This window comes from Epinephelus moara, chromosome 2 (assembly GCF_006386435.1).
Source record: "Epinephelus moara isolate mb chromosome 2, YSFRI_EMoa_1.0, whole genome shotgun sequence".
In the NCBI taxonomy this organism is placed as follows: domain Eukaryota; kingdom Metazoa; phylum Chordata; class Actinopteri; order Perciformes; family Serranidae; genus Epinephelus; species Epinephelus moara.
The window spans coordinates 21,416,523-21,432,454 of NC_065507.1; the positions used below are offsets into that span (position 1 = coordinate 21,416,523).

General features: G+C 40.9%; 2 protein-coding genes across 2 annotated transcripts in view; one reads left to right on the plus strand and one right to left on the minus strand.

Annotated features, from left to right (window-relative positions):
• LOC126406512 (uncharacterized) overlaps positions 1–11,212 on the minus strand; it is a 31,413-nt gene extending 20,201 nt beyond the window's left edge. The window contains exon 1 of the mRNA XM_050070847.1: positions 11,006–11,212. The gene's annotated coding sequence lies outside the window, so the exon portion shown is untranslated. The remainder of the gene's footprint in view (positions 1–11,005) is intronic.
• On the plus strand, positions 3,159–15,648 carry si:dkey-202l22.3 (7 transmembrane receptor domain-containing protein). Its single transcript, XM_050070800.1, has 4 exons — positions 3,159–3,428; positions 11,735–12,214; positions 13,197–13,594; positions 14,421–15,648. The coding sequence occupies exons 2-4, from the start codon at positions 11,752–11,754 to the stop codon at positions 14,646–14,648; spliced, it is 1,089 nt and encodes a 362-aa protein (XP_049926757.1). The 5' UTR covers positions 3,159–3,428; positions 11,735–11,751; the 3' UTR covers positions 14,649–15,648.
• Positions 15,649–15,932: the final 284 nt, after the last annotated feature.

Here is a 15,932-nt window from a genome sequence, read left to right on the forward strand (position 1 = left end):
TGTTATGCAGCAATGGAGGAAGTCTGATGTAACATTAGTATAACAAGCAAAAAGGTCTAGCAGGGAGGTCGGTTTTGGTGGTGGACAGGTCAAACACAGGACTTTCACCAAGGACTCTGGGATTTATGTCCTATGCGAAACAAAAAGGCAACATAAGTATGTGATGTATGTCAAATGAAGTATGTGACTTATGTCATCTGACATGCCATATAACTAACTTTTTTTTTTTCCACTTTTACTTCCATATTAAAACATTTTTGTGACATTGACATGTCAGTTACAACAGCATAATAAAATAACAAAATAACTGAAAAATATTGAGAGCTAACGAAACAAAGACTGCTTGGGTAAATACACATTATTACAGCCTTAAGGATTAGTGCTTCTATTAATTATTATTGCAGTTCAGTGTCGTCTTTTTGAGTCTTGTATAGAGTCCATTTTTCCCATTTTCCTTCTAGTTGTGTTTGTATGCTCAGTATGTTTGTCAATTCCTCCATTAAAAAGATTTCTTCCAGAGTTGTTAGCCATTGGTCCTTTACCGGTGGTGCTCCTTTACCGCAGCTCCCAGTGATAGCTTTCTTGCTTGCTCCTAGAAATATTTTGATCAAAATCCATCACTAGCAACATTTTCTTCAGAAAGTTTACACAGATAAAGCACCAAACACCTGTTAGTATGTGCTTAAGCTCTTTACATACCATTTCCCAAAATAAATTTTTTTTCTGACATTTCCAAAAAACATGAGAGTGGTCTACATCAAAAGACTTGCACTCTCGCCAACACTTCTAGCAACTATGGAGATGTTTACTTTTCAGTTATGGTGCAATAAAGAAACAAACCAGATTCTTCCATGAGACTTCTCTCCAGGTTTGCGAATCAGTGGTTGAGTGGTGCATCTTCCACATATTATGCCAATCTTCGTCTGAAATTTCTACATTGAATTCTTTCTCCCATTTCAGCTTGATATATTTAGTTGAATATTTGTTCAGTCCTTAATATAATGCCGAATACACCATTCACCTGCTCGGAAGAATCTGATTTCATTTCCCTTAATTGAAGGTATCTATACAATTCATGCATTCCCAATTCGTATTTTCCTCTCAGATTTTCACACTCTACAGCTCCCTATCCTTTTCCGAAACACACCAAGCGCTTATTCCTTTTGCTCCCCATTACTTAAATTCTTGATCATATTTTGCAGGCTTGAACTTTCTGTCATAAGCTGCCCATTTTAATATACTTGCCTTTTCCAATTCTTTAAATCACAGATCTAATGTGTGTACTGTTAATGGATCAATATTCAACTTTAATTCCTTGTATAGTTTATTATCTCCAATCGTACTTTGAATTGGAATTTAACTAACTATTTATTTCATCTAGGACATTTTTTTCTAAGCCTAACCACAAAGTCTTTATGCCTTTGTTTATGCCTTTGTGGCTATGATGCTGATAACCATGAGCAATGCCCGATTAATTCAGCGATAACATTCAAAATGGATGGATTATAGCTGCAACAAGTTAAAGATTGAATGTGTTCTACAAAACCATCAAGGCTGAAACACACTGCTGCCAAGTCTTTCAGCTGCGTCTATTATTTCCTATGCACATCCCAACATTGGCTCAAAGACATGCAACCCTGCGACCCTTCATGTCACTATCCTATTTCCAGCATCGTCATCACCGCCCTTGAAAGAACGGGCCAGGGTTCTTCGGCTCCAGTGTGTTCTCAGCCTCAGAAACCTTTTTTTTTTTTTTCAGAGCTGCTGACAATCAATTAAATTCACAGTCAATTACACAGATAGCAGTGACACACCGGTAACAAGGTTAAATAAATGTCAACTCAAACCTCAGCACCTGAATGCTTACCGACACATCAGCAGAGAACAAAAGCAACCACAATTATTTTCCAGTTCAAGAGGCCAGACGTTCATTTAAAAAAATAATGCATAAACAGTAAACACAGACATCAAACATTTAACATTTAGGGGTCGGCAAAGACAAAATTATAGTTTGTAAAAGGATAAAATGTTTAACATTTGATACCTGTTATACAACCAAACCTGTATTTACTTTAAATGTTATGTGTTTGTTTTTACCATTCAGCTGTGTCTTACTGTAAATCCTGCAGCTGCAAATGTCCTAAATTCCTCTGCCTTTTAGTTCCCCGTTTATCTATAAGCTTTCCACAGCCACGACACAACCAAACATTCAGTTTTCTTTCAAGCTCCTACAAAAAGACCTGCTGCTCAGAATTCCCCTAAAATATAGCAATCCACATCTACTGCTTTCTCTCATGTGTATCTTTTTACTTAGTCCTCTCATGTTTGGCAGGATGGTGTGTTCCATTGAGTGGTCTGTCTTGTATTGAGTTGGGCCCCCAGTTGATGTGAAATGGTTGGAAAGAACCGGTGTTCCAGCGTTGTGAGCTCAAGTGTCAGATCCTCATCACATGTTCAACAATAGCGATAAGGAGCAGCTTTACAAAGAGAGATGAAGGAATAGCCGAGAGCCTGAACATTATTTGATGCCACTCACATCATAGCTGCTGTCGATATGTCAGCAGGGGTTCCTTTGAGAGGGCATTATACTACAAAGGGCAGTACAAAGATAAATAGAGGAGTGTCAGTACAAGCAGTGGGTGTTGAAATTGGGCACTTCTGTATTAGGACTGATGTGACAAACAACGTGTAGATAACTTAATCTATTTTTGTCATCAATTGGTAAATACTGCAGAGACGGCAGGTGTGACTGAGCTGATGTCTTCTTGACTTATTTGTGTATGCAACTGCAATGTGCTCTTTTTTTGGGTGTAATAACTGGACATTTTTTCTCCAGCCAACACAGGAAATATACACACTGTTACTCATTTCTCCCTCATTCTTCTTCAAGTGTGGAAGAATAGGCAGCAATCAAGGCTGTCGTATAGGAAACAAAGCACTAAAGAACAGGTTGCCTCTCCCCTGAGGGTTAATAACAGGTTGCTGCACAGGTCTTCGCAGCATGTTGTATGGGATGAATGCAAATCTATGTTTTTGTGTGTGTGTGCGTGTATAGGTGTGAACTATGAATGTGTGGATGAAGGCAAAGTAAAGAAGGATCGGTGGGAGGGGGCACAGTTTATGAGGATTTCAGGGAGAGAGGTTATGTGGGTCCCTTTTCCTTCTCCCTCCCTCTGTCACTCTCACTCAGTGCTGAGTGAGACAACACCGTCTCCTCGCCTGACTCCTCGTATCACTGTTGGCTTCTGTATAACCTGCAGGAAAGCATTTCTGACCAGACGTGTAAGATATGTAACTCAAAGGAAAGGAGTGAAGAAAACAAAAAAAAGGCAACAAAGAAAAAAAGAAGAAAATAAGCTCATTTGCTGAACTGTGGTGACACCACACAGGGACACTCTCAGTATCTCCAATTTGAAACATCTGCACAGGTAAGATTCTCGATCTCTATTTACTCATTCACACACACACAAATAGTGACATTTCCCCACAAATGTTTGCATGATGTATTTGTTTTTATTGCTTTTAATTAAGAGGTGCACTTTAATGTGTGCTGCAATTTGCATAATTGTCTAATTAAAAGTTTTATTTGATTTCACTTACAATTTCAGGTAGTATCATCTTGTTTAAACAGCATGCAGCAGCTGCACAAAATAATGTAACGTCTGATGGAAAGAGACCTAAATGGCAAATTAACTTAATCACAATTACAAACACTGCCATAAAACTGGGCCAAATTACTGGGAATGCCAATAGCAGCATTTGCAGACTTTAAAGGAGGTCTGGCGAGCTCTACTTTGATGTCTGAGTATTCAAATAAACAGCATAACCAGAATGCCAAAATCTTTGACCAAACTGCAGCTGCATCTGTTCAATGCCACCCGAAAATCAATCTTGTTCTTACGTGGATTTTTCTTTGTGTGTGTGTGGGGGTAGTTTAGTGCTTCTCGTGTGTTATTTGTTCATATATGCACATACATATATTAGCAATATATGGTACTATTCTATTTTGAAATCAGTGAAGACAAAACATGTTCAGATAGAAAATATAATTGTACATTTTATAACAAAGGATTTGTTAATAATAATTATTTGTGACGGTGCACTATGCAAAATACAGATGTGCACAGGTACAACATGAACATACACAGTGCAGTATCGCCCAGATATTGATTTGGGCAGCACACCCACAAATACTTACACCCACTCTCCAAAATATTCTACATCTCAGTGACATACAGCAGAATATGAGGCACTCCTTCTGCACACGCATTCCTCTTGTGTGTGTGGTATTTCAAAACACAAAAAAATGACCAGCTGTTGCATGTTTGTCAATATCATTTTCAAAAGAAAAGCCCTGTCTTAAGAACAATTACAAGTTATCTAGATTTTTTTTTAATGCATGTGTTTTTGTATGTTGACAAGGAGTGTAATTTCAATAGCAAAACTGTCAATTTTCCTGATACTCTGTAGCATGTGTGCATCCTGTCGGTCCAAATGAAGACCAGAAGGGAGGGTTTCGGTGCCAGAACAGCAGATCTGCACTGCATTTATAAGCTGTGGTGTTGGAAAAGCAGCCTGAAGACAAACAAACACACAGACGTCAGGAAAATGATAAAACTACTAAAGCTTTGTGCATAAATAAAGCAGCAAAAACAAGTCTGGCAATTAGTGAAGTATTAATTTCTTATCTGTCAGGTAACACATGGATGCGCACTTCCACACTGCAGCATCAACAACCACAAAAAAAGTTTGTCACCGGCATGAAATACTCTGAGAGCTGATTCTGCTAACTGTCATTCAACCTAATACAACTTACTCATGTTGATTTTCCTGCTCACTGCACTTGTTCAAATGTGCAGCCTGTATATGTGTGTAATTGTGATGGGCTGTTCCTTGGCAGAGCCGATGCTATAAGAGCGGCTTTGACCTCCCTTAATGAAAGGGTCAGGAGAAGATAATAACATTTAGCGAGCAGTTGATCATTAGCCCTGCAGACTGAGAAAGACTGAGAAAATTTTCAGTGTACTGACCTTAAAACACCTCAAAGAATGCAGTAATGTGTTCTGACTGCAGACTGCAATTCACGCAAATCATCTCTAGTGGAGATTGTACTGCAGAATAACTAACAAAAAAAGTGTCATTCAAAGTTAAAACAGGCACAAACTTTTTTCTTTCCTTCTTGACAAACACTTAAGTTTCTTCAGTAAAACCATTATACATTTCCGTGGCAATAATGCAATGTCAAAAGGAGCAAGCTGTCTTCATCCCCACTTCAAAATGTGGCACACAATTAAGTCATCTCATCAGAATTGCATATGATGAACTCTGACTTCATTTGTGTTTCATATTTGTCCAGCCTGTGCCCCCAGCTCTCTTTGAACGCCTCAGCAATCTCAGAGTGATGGAAATGCAAAATTGATACAAAGTGTCTGGGTTAGGAAATGTCAGTGGAGTCACACGGAGCAAAAAAAGAGCGTGCGTAAAGACAGATATCCAGATAGGAGAAGAGAGCAGACAAAATAGGAAGAGAGAGAGTCATCAAGAGTCGTTCTACCTGTTTTGCATTTTAAGGGCTCTCAATTCTAAACACGCTTCACAAATTAGCTGCAAGGGCTGGATGGTTTCCACAAAGGCCATGGCAACAGCGTTACTAGGCAAGGTTGAGTTTCTTCCAAGCTGTCAGATATTGTAGACAGCGTGAGACCAGATGGGATCAGGAAACATATTCCTGCTGTTGATCATGGACGCGTGCATAACTAATAAGAAATCAAAGACACAATACAGTCTGCCACTGAGACCTCTCGAGTGGAGAGTGCTGCTGAGCAAGTAACGCTTAATAAAATAATAACAGGTTTTTCCAATTGGACATCGGACATTTTCTTACATGTCCCTCACACTGTTTGCACTGATGTGCTACACATATTGAGTCACTAAAGTGGATCCATTAGCTACAGATTTTATGAACTATCTGAATCATTTATTCATCCAGTGATGGCGGGAAATCTAAGCTGTCTTGCTGGAGCTTATCCCTGCTTACCTTGGGCAAAAGGCAGGGTACACCTTGGACAAGTTGCCAGATTATCACAGGGCTGACAAATAAGCCTCTTTTGAAATGCATATTCAAAGAAGGAATTTTAATGCCATTATGCCATCTTGTCATTCTGTATGAAAGGTACATTTGCGGAATGGGGGGACAGAGTAACAGCGCAGAAACGAGGTCTGTATAAACTGGACAGGCGGCAGGATGGAATCACGGGCAGGACGGGTGTGATGTTTTGACAACGTTATGTGTGCGACCCATCAAAGGAGATTTTAAAAGTAGCAGTTAGCAGCTAACTCGAGGAATAACAGCAGCTGAAAATGTCCGCAAATTGGATGACTGGATGAGTTCCAGGAACTCCTAACCATCTGAGCAGAGCACAAGATCAGGCACCGTATAACAGGGACAATAAAGTGCTGTCGTCGCATCTGTTATATGTCGCATTAGAGGCCAATGCGGTTGTGTAACATGTCACGCCTGTCACGTCTCTTGTGTTTCAGCAATGTTGGCATGCTGTCTGAAATCACACACTGGAGCAGCATGATGGTGCCGTTGATTGGCTCTGTGTAAGAAATGCAAAGGTGGCATAAAGAGGGTACTTCTTAGCGGCCCTATAGCGTGATCTCTGTGTAAAAAGGGCAATATAGACAAACATTCACCCTGAAATTCACACCTACGGGCAATTTAAAGTCACCAATTAACCTGCATGTCTTTGGACTGTGGGAGGAAGCCGGAGAACCTAGAGAACACCCACGCTAACATAAGGAGAACATGAAAACTTGAATTAGTGGGAAATAACAGATTTACTTGTGGGATTAAAACTCAAAACCGTCTCGCTGTGAGGCAACAGTACTAACACTGCTCTACACCACAGCATCACACTGCATTGCAATCAGCTATAAGATGTTTCACCTCCATTAATAGAGTTTGGTTGGGGAAAGCGCAACTACTTTCAAAACAAACAAGAAAACAATTTAAGTGGATCCAGTCGCTTTTCTGAATAAGCGGGGACTTTATGACTTATAAATATAATATATAAATATTTGAGCTGCTGCTTCTGAATGGTATTGAGGGAAAACAAACCATGTTGTGCACCTCTGGCTACTCAGAACACAGAGGCAGGCTGACTGGGTTTTTGTTGTTGTTTAAAAGCCATGCCCTGCCAGGCATGACTGACCCCCTGGAAGATTCTGCACTCACTCAGCTATGGAACAGAGTATGTGGCTTTTGTCAGACAACAACAGGTAGATAAGTGAAGCACAGTCTGTGTCACGCTTAGGGTTGCACAATTCTGTGAATATTCCAGATCGAAACTGGACGTAACAGATGTATAGGGATTATTTGCTCAAGCTGTTTATACCATGTAAAATGCAGATAGAAACAAAGCTTTTACCATCGACATAATCCAATAATTTGCCAAAGAAGACCATTAAATGTCAAAAAAATACAATGCATAATGTGCAATGTGGCGAGTTAGCTATTTAGTAAGTGAATTATTGGGAGAGTTCAAAGTTTGAGCCAACAATGTGGGCTGTGCAGTCCTTTCGCCGGAAGAAAATGTTGGCTTTGATACATTTCTGCAAACCTACATTCCATTTGCACATTTCATATGTACAACGCCAAATTTTCCAAAGTGAGGAAATGCAAGCTGGCTTTGTCATCTGGGCGGGATGGCTGCCAAGAACTGACCACTGTTCAAGCAACAAAATCGGTTCTGTTGTAGCGAGTCATTGCTGTGTTTTCCCTCAGCTTTTTAGGCTCCCAACATGGGTGTTCTGTAGCAATCTGGCGGGGACAGTGCCATGAAAAGTGACTGTTTTTTACCAAGACATCTCTGCTTTTCCTGCTCGGACTGTGCCCCCAAAACCAGGTATATTAAGCCAAAACATGATCTTTATCTAACCATGACTAAGGGCTTTTTGTGCCTAAACCTACCCACACGTTAACCACATAAAAGTTTCAACGTATCCGCAACATAATAATGTGCAAATGTAACCTGTGGTTTGCAGAAATGTAAGATGCCAACATTGTTTCTGGCAACCGGGTTGGGCTGTGTGCACACTTTATTTATAAAAGAATTGTTTTACAATAAAAAAAAGAATGGAAATAGATTGTTGCTAATTACCACGCCACAATTAGCATGCTCAATCAAGCTGATTACAGATATGGTAATAGTTAGCTCACAAAACCAGCAGAAGGTGTTAACAAGTTATAACCTGCATACTTTGCTTTAGGCTACCATCTGCTGGTTAACTGAAATATCATAGAAATATATTTTTAAATACCCACTGCAGTAGTATAATCAAAACTTGCCCGAAAGCACACAGTCCTTTACCTCAGACATTGCAGAAGTAGTGTGGGCTGCACATGTGATGGGAGAATCCACTGTGCATGCAGGGGGTTGCTATTTCAAGGTATGGCTTTTATCATTTTTTACTTTCCTTTGAAAATTTCTAGAAACTTACCGACTTTTTGACACCCTTGTCAGGCCTCCCTAATGAAGGCATGAAAGATCATAAGTTGAGCATTTGGCATTTTCTAATTTTAGTTTGTCAAAAAGCTGTTCCATTGACTCATAACTATTTCCACAAAGTCTAAAACTGAGTGATATTCTAAGTCATACTACCCAAATATCACAAAGGAAATGGAAAAGTTGGTAGTAACCCCTCTTATCGACAACAGTAAGGAGAGCAGTTAAAGTGAAAATGAGGAGGGGAAAAAACAAAACATCCATAGAAACCCCCCTCACAATACTCACATTACCACCAGAATATGCTAAATACACTGCTGAAGTTAAGAAATATGACATGACCTCAATGCCGTAGGCCAATTCGGCACATCATACATTTTTATAGACACACAAGGAAACCATTGGTTTCCTGCAGATTTTGAATTTTGAGTGGGTTGACCCGGAGGTTGGTTGTTTATGTACCGGCTGAAAGCTGCAACATCTGACAAAAGAAAGTTGGCTGCAAAACAGCACTGCATTCAGGAGCTCACTTCTGAATAGCAGAGTCACTTTTTTATCTATACAGCTTGCTCTACCTTGAGATGCTTTTACTTTCAACTGTATCTCCGCACAGACCTTTCAAGTGAAAAAATATTATTCCAAAATGCTTTAGGGTGAGCAAATCTATTTGGCCACCTTCTTTTCAAAAGAAAGAGAGACTGACATTAACCAAGAGATTCAAAAGACATCAGAGAATCTTTTGAAGTGCCGGCAGGGATTTATTCAAACGATAGAGGCAGTTCGGTGTTTTCAGTATGAACTGCCAAAGCTTAAAGGCCACAGAATAGTTCAATCCAACTGCATGAGAATGTGGTTTGCGGGTGGTGGATAAAAAAGACAATCCTGCTCTGTAACAGATCCAACAAGCCCCCTGTTTAAGCTGGGCACTGTTCCACCTGCTACCCAAACACACTGGGTTTTCTCATACCTCACAGGATTTCTGTCGACTGCATTTCCCAAAATTTTAAACGTGTCCCTGTTGTTTTCTGTCCATCTCATAAGATAGGTATCTATTACAATTTGAGCACAATGTAATTTAACAACTGCACACTGCCTTTGGAAATAATCATTAGCAAATGTGATAACAAGCAGAAATAAACTGAACAGATTGCCATTATAATTACTGCTGGTTTTAGTATTACAGTGTACTGCAGTTCTGTGGGCAGGTACACTTTTTGTCAAACACTATCCTGGCTCTAGTTACCTTTCTTTCAAATGTATTAAATGTGTGTAATGAGTGTTATGTAAGCTAAATCACTGACAATTTTTTATAGTTTTTGTTAAGTGTTAGAATGTCAAAGAAAAATCCTAAAAACAACAAGTAGGCTACGGTATTTCATAAAGTCATTAAAATGCCATGTCATAATTATTTTTTTTTTCTTTTTTTTTTAAAGTTACAGTGTGTGCACTTTTCCTGTGCAGCCCTATGCTGACTCCCTAAAATGTCACGCAATAAACAACACTTTGAGAACCCCCTTTCAGATTTTTGTTGCAAAATCCTCCAAAATAATTAGGCTTCTAAAAGTTTTTTCCTTGCAGAAGGTGTGAACTGAAAATTGTGTCCCTAAATGTGAAATAGGTGTTACAGCCCTGTCTATGAGACTTAGTTGGAGAGCTTTCATTGTTGCATGGGAGTTGCAGTTGTTAAATTCTTACAAAATAATCAGACATTGTCTTTGTTGAAATAATGGGGTTTTGAAATGTTACTGTAAATGACCAAAGGAGTTCACGGCCATTTCCCTCCCTCGTGATATTTGTGGACTCCTGCCTTACAGGACGCTCTGATAGTCCAGCAGAGGCCAGAAATGGAACAGCTATTTGTCAGAAAAGGCACCAGGGAGCATGATGGTCCAGTGCATGATAGCCTACATCACACAAGGCACTGGGGTGCAAAAAACATGTCTATCATCTTTGATGGCTCTCTAGAAAAGTCAGTAAAACTTCAAAACATTTCTCATGAGAAGTCATTCAATTGCAGCTTTCCCTCATATAGACCATATACATAAACCTGCCTGTAGGTATTATTCACCTCTTGTCAAAGCGGTATCAGGAAACTTCTACAGAGGAGATACATCTTGAAACAAGACAACATAACGATGAAAGCATAAAGATAATGACATTTGACTCTAAGCTAATCAAACATCCCTCCTTCACACTCAAGATGTCTCATGGCCATATGCATAAGTGGTAAAAACTAAAAATACATTCGACTGTAGAGATAACATACAGGAGCTCTTGTAAGATCAGGTCGATCACTGTCAGAGTAGTCTGATTATAGGTTTTGGATCAAGTTCGCATCTTGCTGGCATATTCATTAAGTGCAGTGAGCCACGCAACAGCTGAGGGGCCCCAACCCAAACACCATGCGGTGCTCACTGACAAGTCACAACAACTCAGTGAAATCTGAACACACAGACGCGACACACATATTTTACATTTATAATGACTACACTTACACTTCTCGGGGGTGTCATTATATCCGATGTCCATCGCGGAGAAACGCCCATAAATCCGCTTTGAATAAAACTCCTTCCAACTCCGGAACTCCATAATCATATTTTTGAGTTTTTCTGTTTACGTCCCCCAAAGCCCCCGAATTATGGAAGATTTCTGTGGAAGATAGACACACTAATGCGACTCTTGCCATTCATTCGTTAGTCGTTAAATTGTTTGCAGCAATCTCACTTTCACGTGGGTGCCCAGCTCGTCAGAGAAGCCTTTAAAGGGCCAGTTACTCAACTCTTGTAGTGTCAAGCCATCCAGTCACTTGTGGTTTAAATTGCAGTTGAGGCAAAAGGAGTTGTATTTGTGTCGTTCACAGTATTCACATTGAAATAAATAAACAAATAACCACACTCTATATTCCCAATAGTCCCCCATGAAAAAATATATAACTCTACCTTTGTCCTCAATATGAGAAATAAATATCTCCTGTATGTGTGGCATTATTGAGAAATCAATTGAAATATAAGAAATATACAGTATGACATTTAGCCAGCTGTGAACCGCTATAAATCCGTGTCACTGAGATTACTGAAAGACAATGATTAAGTCAGTTCCCTACAGAGCACGTGCAGGTGACATATATTGATCCATGTCACTGTAACAGAATGCCACATGTGAGGCTTAATTAGTTCCTGTAGTACTTATTGATTTAATGTTGATTATGCCCTCTCTGTTTTTAGGGTTGGCCTCCAGAGACATGGATATCTTCATGGACGGGGATTTCAGCGTGATTGGTAACATCAGCCATGACACAGCACGGGAGAGACTAGAAGAAAGCAAAGACCAAGGTCTAAACCACAGTGACCCACTGGACATGTTTATAGGCATGGAGCTCCTTCAGCGTTTCAAACCTCTCTTCCTGCCTCTCTACTGCCTTGTAGTGGTTGTGGCTGGTGTTGGAAACTCCTTCCTGTTGGCTTGCATCTTGTCTGACAAGAAACTCCACAATGCCACCAACTTTTTCATCGGTAACTTAGCGGCTGGAGACCTGCTGATGTGTTTGAGTTGTGTTCCACTGACTGTGTCCTACGCCTTCGACAGTCATGGCTGGGCTTTCGGGAGACCCCTGTGCCACTTGGTCCCCTTGCTGCAATGTGCCACTGTGTTTGCATCAGTGCTTTCGCTCACTGCCATTGCTGTAGATCGCTACATTGTTGTAGGTAAGGGACACGACGTTATTTTTACACTCATGAGAAGTATTTGTTTAAACCCACTGTTTGTGGGATTTACTGAAAGACAATGTCAGTGACAACTTGATTAAGTCAGTTCCCTACAGAGCACGTGCAGGTGACATATATTGATCATCCATGTCACTGCAACAGAATGTCACATGTGAGGTTTAATTAGATCCTGTAGTACTTTACTGTTGATTATGCCATCTCTGTTTTTAAGGTTGGGACCATATGGTGTTGGTTCTCAAAAAAAAGACACTTCAGTCAGGAGTATTATATTTCGCAGTATGGCTCTGTTCTGGGGCCTCTGCCTTTCCTTGAGCCTATGCAGAAAGCCTCTTACATGTCCCCATATGGAAAGCCTTAAGGCAGAAAGAGCACACCTGTCTGCCCTTCCATGTGCCTACATGGAAAGCCTAAGGCAGGGAGAGCAGCAGCAAAGACCCCCCAGGAACAGAACAGAGCAGCATCAATGACATACAGAGATGACACTGATAAGTCAGACACAGCATGAAAAGGAGGAGCTGGGGTGGAGGCGGGTTGCAAAGCAGCTTGCAGAGGAAGCAGCAACAGTAGGCAGGCCAGAGCAGTTTAAATAGGGCACCCTGAATGAGATTTGCCAGTTGGTTACATAGAAAGGTTATCTATCAGCTGCTCCATCAGTTGATTGGCTGTTTGAAATCATCTGATGTAGGTGGGATGTGAGCTGAGCTTGACATCGTGTCCTGCCTGAACTAACGTCATGCTGAATTTTGGTAGAAAGCAGTGCATGCTTACGCCTCCTCAGATGGGCTGATATCAACACTGCAGCAATTTTCCCCTGGATCATTTTTCTATACATAAAAACCTTCAGAATTATTTTAAAAATGCTATTGTAGTATAAAAAAGCTGAACATTGTGGCTTCAATGTGTTGAATAATGCACTGCTTTGGTGCTTTTATCTATGCCCTGTTTTTCCTTTCTGACCCAGCTCACCCAGTACGGAGGAGGATCTCGGTGTGGGGTTGTGGTGCAGTGACTCTCGGTGTCTGGCTTTTATCTCTGGCCCTGGCTGCACCTCCTTCTCTCTACACGCGCTATCTGGATCTGCGACCCAGTGGCATAGACCTGGTAGTTTGCGAGGAATTCTGGCCTCAGAGTGGCAATCTGCGGCTGCTCTACTCCTGCTTCATCCTCATAGCCTCCTACATGATCCCGCTGCTGTCTGTTAGCGTATCCTACTGTGCCATTACTGTCAGCCTAAAAAGCTATTCAGTACCCGGAGAGCCATCCAACAGCCAGCAGCGCTGGAGCCAAAGGAGGAAGAAGACCTTTTCTCTGCTGGTGGCGTCAGTGCTGGCTTTCGCCCTGTGCTGGCTGCCCCTGCAGGTGAGTCTTAAATCCACGCTGTTAGATCCTAAACTAAAGCCTAACGAGCAAGCCGTTCTTAGCTCATCTATCCTTCTCCCTTACTCCTTATACAGCCTAACATTTCCATGGAATTTAAGGAAGATCTTGATTTGGGAGATAGGCTTGGGAGGGAGAACAAGTTTACATTCCTCTGTAGGCGTCTGTTAGCAAATCATAAACTTGACAGCAGTGAAGTGATAAAACAGAGTGAAGCTTTAACTGTCCAGGAGATGATTAAATCTTATACATCATTAACCACAGAACCTCATCATCAGGTACATTGTGCCCATGAAACCAACATTATGTCCACAATGAGCCATGCAAGAGCCTAACAGATTATTATTTCATCATCATATTAATGGAAGAAGAGGGCAGAGTTTACATTGTGGCAGGACTGCACAGACCTGGGGCCCTGTTTTTTAAGAGTGTTTCACGAACACTGCTTACATGCAAATAAAAAATGGCGGCAGCATCTCATGACACTTGTGTCATGACATGTCATGACACAAGTGATTGTGTCATGACATCGAGTGGGCTACAGGAGCTGTGAATATCACATTTACTGTGATTAGTAAAAGGTGTGAAATGAGCAAGAAGAAATTATCTAAACTTATGAACTGCTGCCCACATGTTGCCCTCAATATATATTTAGTATTATCATTCCACCTACATTCAATTACATACTTAGTCAGACTACACAAAGTAGCTGTACGTTGACTGTATTTGCACATAGTTATTACTGATATGATGCAATCAAATACAGCGAGGACAATAACACAACAAGTTTTTTCATGTCACTGTGTAGGTGCTGAACCTGTTGCTCGACCTGGACCCAGACTTCCACATCATAGGGAAGCGCTACATAAATGTCTTACAAGTCTGCTGTCATTTAGTGGCTATGAGCTCTGCATGCTACAACCCCTTCATCTATGCCTCGCTGCACAGCAAAGTCCGCATGCACCTGAAAGGCTACCTCTGCCCTTGTCGCAATCTTCAGAGGGGGATGGTGGAGAGGGCGACGTCTAGGAGCTGATTTCAGACCTCGTCCACTATTATACAACTGACCTGCAGAGCGCTGTCTTCGCCCACAAGCACCCGCACCCCTGACACTGATGTTAATGCCTGAGGTGTCCATGAGAAAATAAGGCTTAAAATCCATTTAAGCCAGATTTCCCTGTGCTTTTACAGCATTTTTGTGACGTCAAGACATTCGGTCCTCTCTTGTACAGTGTCCCCACAGGCAGTGTGCTAAATAAGACCACTTATGACAAACACGCGAAGACACAGATCCAGACCAGACTGAAGATTAAGTCATCTACTGGGAATCCTGTGTTTTTCTTGGACGGCCGAGCTGCTGGCATGGAAACTAAGCAGGTCTTGCGGCTTTAAAAAGGCCTGCAGGGACATAAACACAACGTCAGGGGGTTCTGCCGCAAACATGCTGCTGGAGGCTGAGACCATTGGTGGCTACACTGGCTGCAGGGCCTGGTTATACTTAAACGGAAAATGCTTGACTTCAGGGAACTGACCGAGCAATGAACTCTTCTCACCAGACATGGATTACAGACCAAGAAGAGGACGTGCAAAAGACACAATGTGATTGTTTAATTTGTCCCTGGTATTGAATATTTGTGCTTTCAGATTAGTTATATATCGCTTGTATTGCGTACTACCTACATGCTATTAGATTTATTATGTTGTTATTATGTTGCCTGCTTCTGTTGTGTCATTCTATAGTCGTTGTTCTGTATGGTTTTGGCTCCAGTGTCTAACTTTGTGTGTCATCTGTGCACGTGAATAAATATGTTCGTACATTCATATGTAGTGTGCACAGGATCTGGGTGGAAAAGATTAATATGTACTGTAATGGGAAATCAAATCTGCAGCTTTTGTGTCACCTTGAAACCTTTGTTTGTAAAATGTAATTAATGCAAAATTCATAAATGTGTTACCTGATGAACAAAGTCTCAGTGCTTTGGCTCTGTGTGGAAAAATCGACTGGCACAATGATCAACTTGATATTCAAAGCATGAACTCTAAGTGTCACTACCATTCCCATTGAGTTCACATCAAGCTTTCTTAATGCCCCTTCTCTGTTTGTCGAAGCCTGGGTATCAAGTCAATCTTTGAACGTGCCTCCTGTTAAAAGGCTCTGCAAAGAACCAGCTAATGTGGTCTAAATTGCATTTAAGGCAGAGTTAATCCTTTTCACTTAGTTACTCAGAGATCTATTATTATTGCTTCTTATGATTAAAAATGATTAATTTTTCTACTGTTAACTGGAAGGGTTGCAACAATGCATTACTCTCAATAAAAG

What these genes read in the sequence shown, in the direction of transcription:
- si:dkey-202l22.3 (XM_050070800.1), top strand. Translation starts at nt 11,752, where the DNA reads ATGGATATCTTCATGGACGGGGATTTCAGCGTGATTGGTAACATCAGC. An exon ending in AGATCGCTACATTGTTGTAG is followed by an intron (nt 12,215 to 13,196) that starts GTAAGGGACACG and finishes TTTCTGACCCAG; the next exon opens with CTCACCCAGTACGGAGGAGG. An exon ending in TGTGCTGGCTGCCCCTGCAG is followed by an intron (nt 13,595 to 14,420) that starts GTGAGTCTTAAA and finishes GTCACTGTGTAG; the next exon opens with GTGCTGAACCTGTTGCTCGA.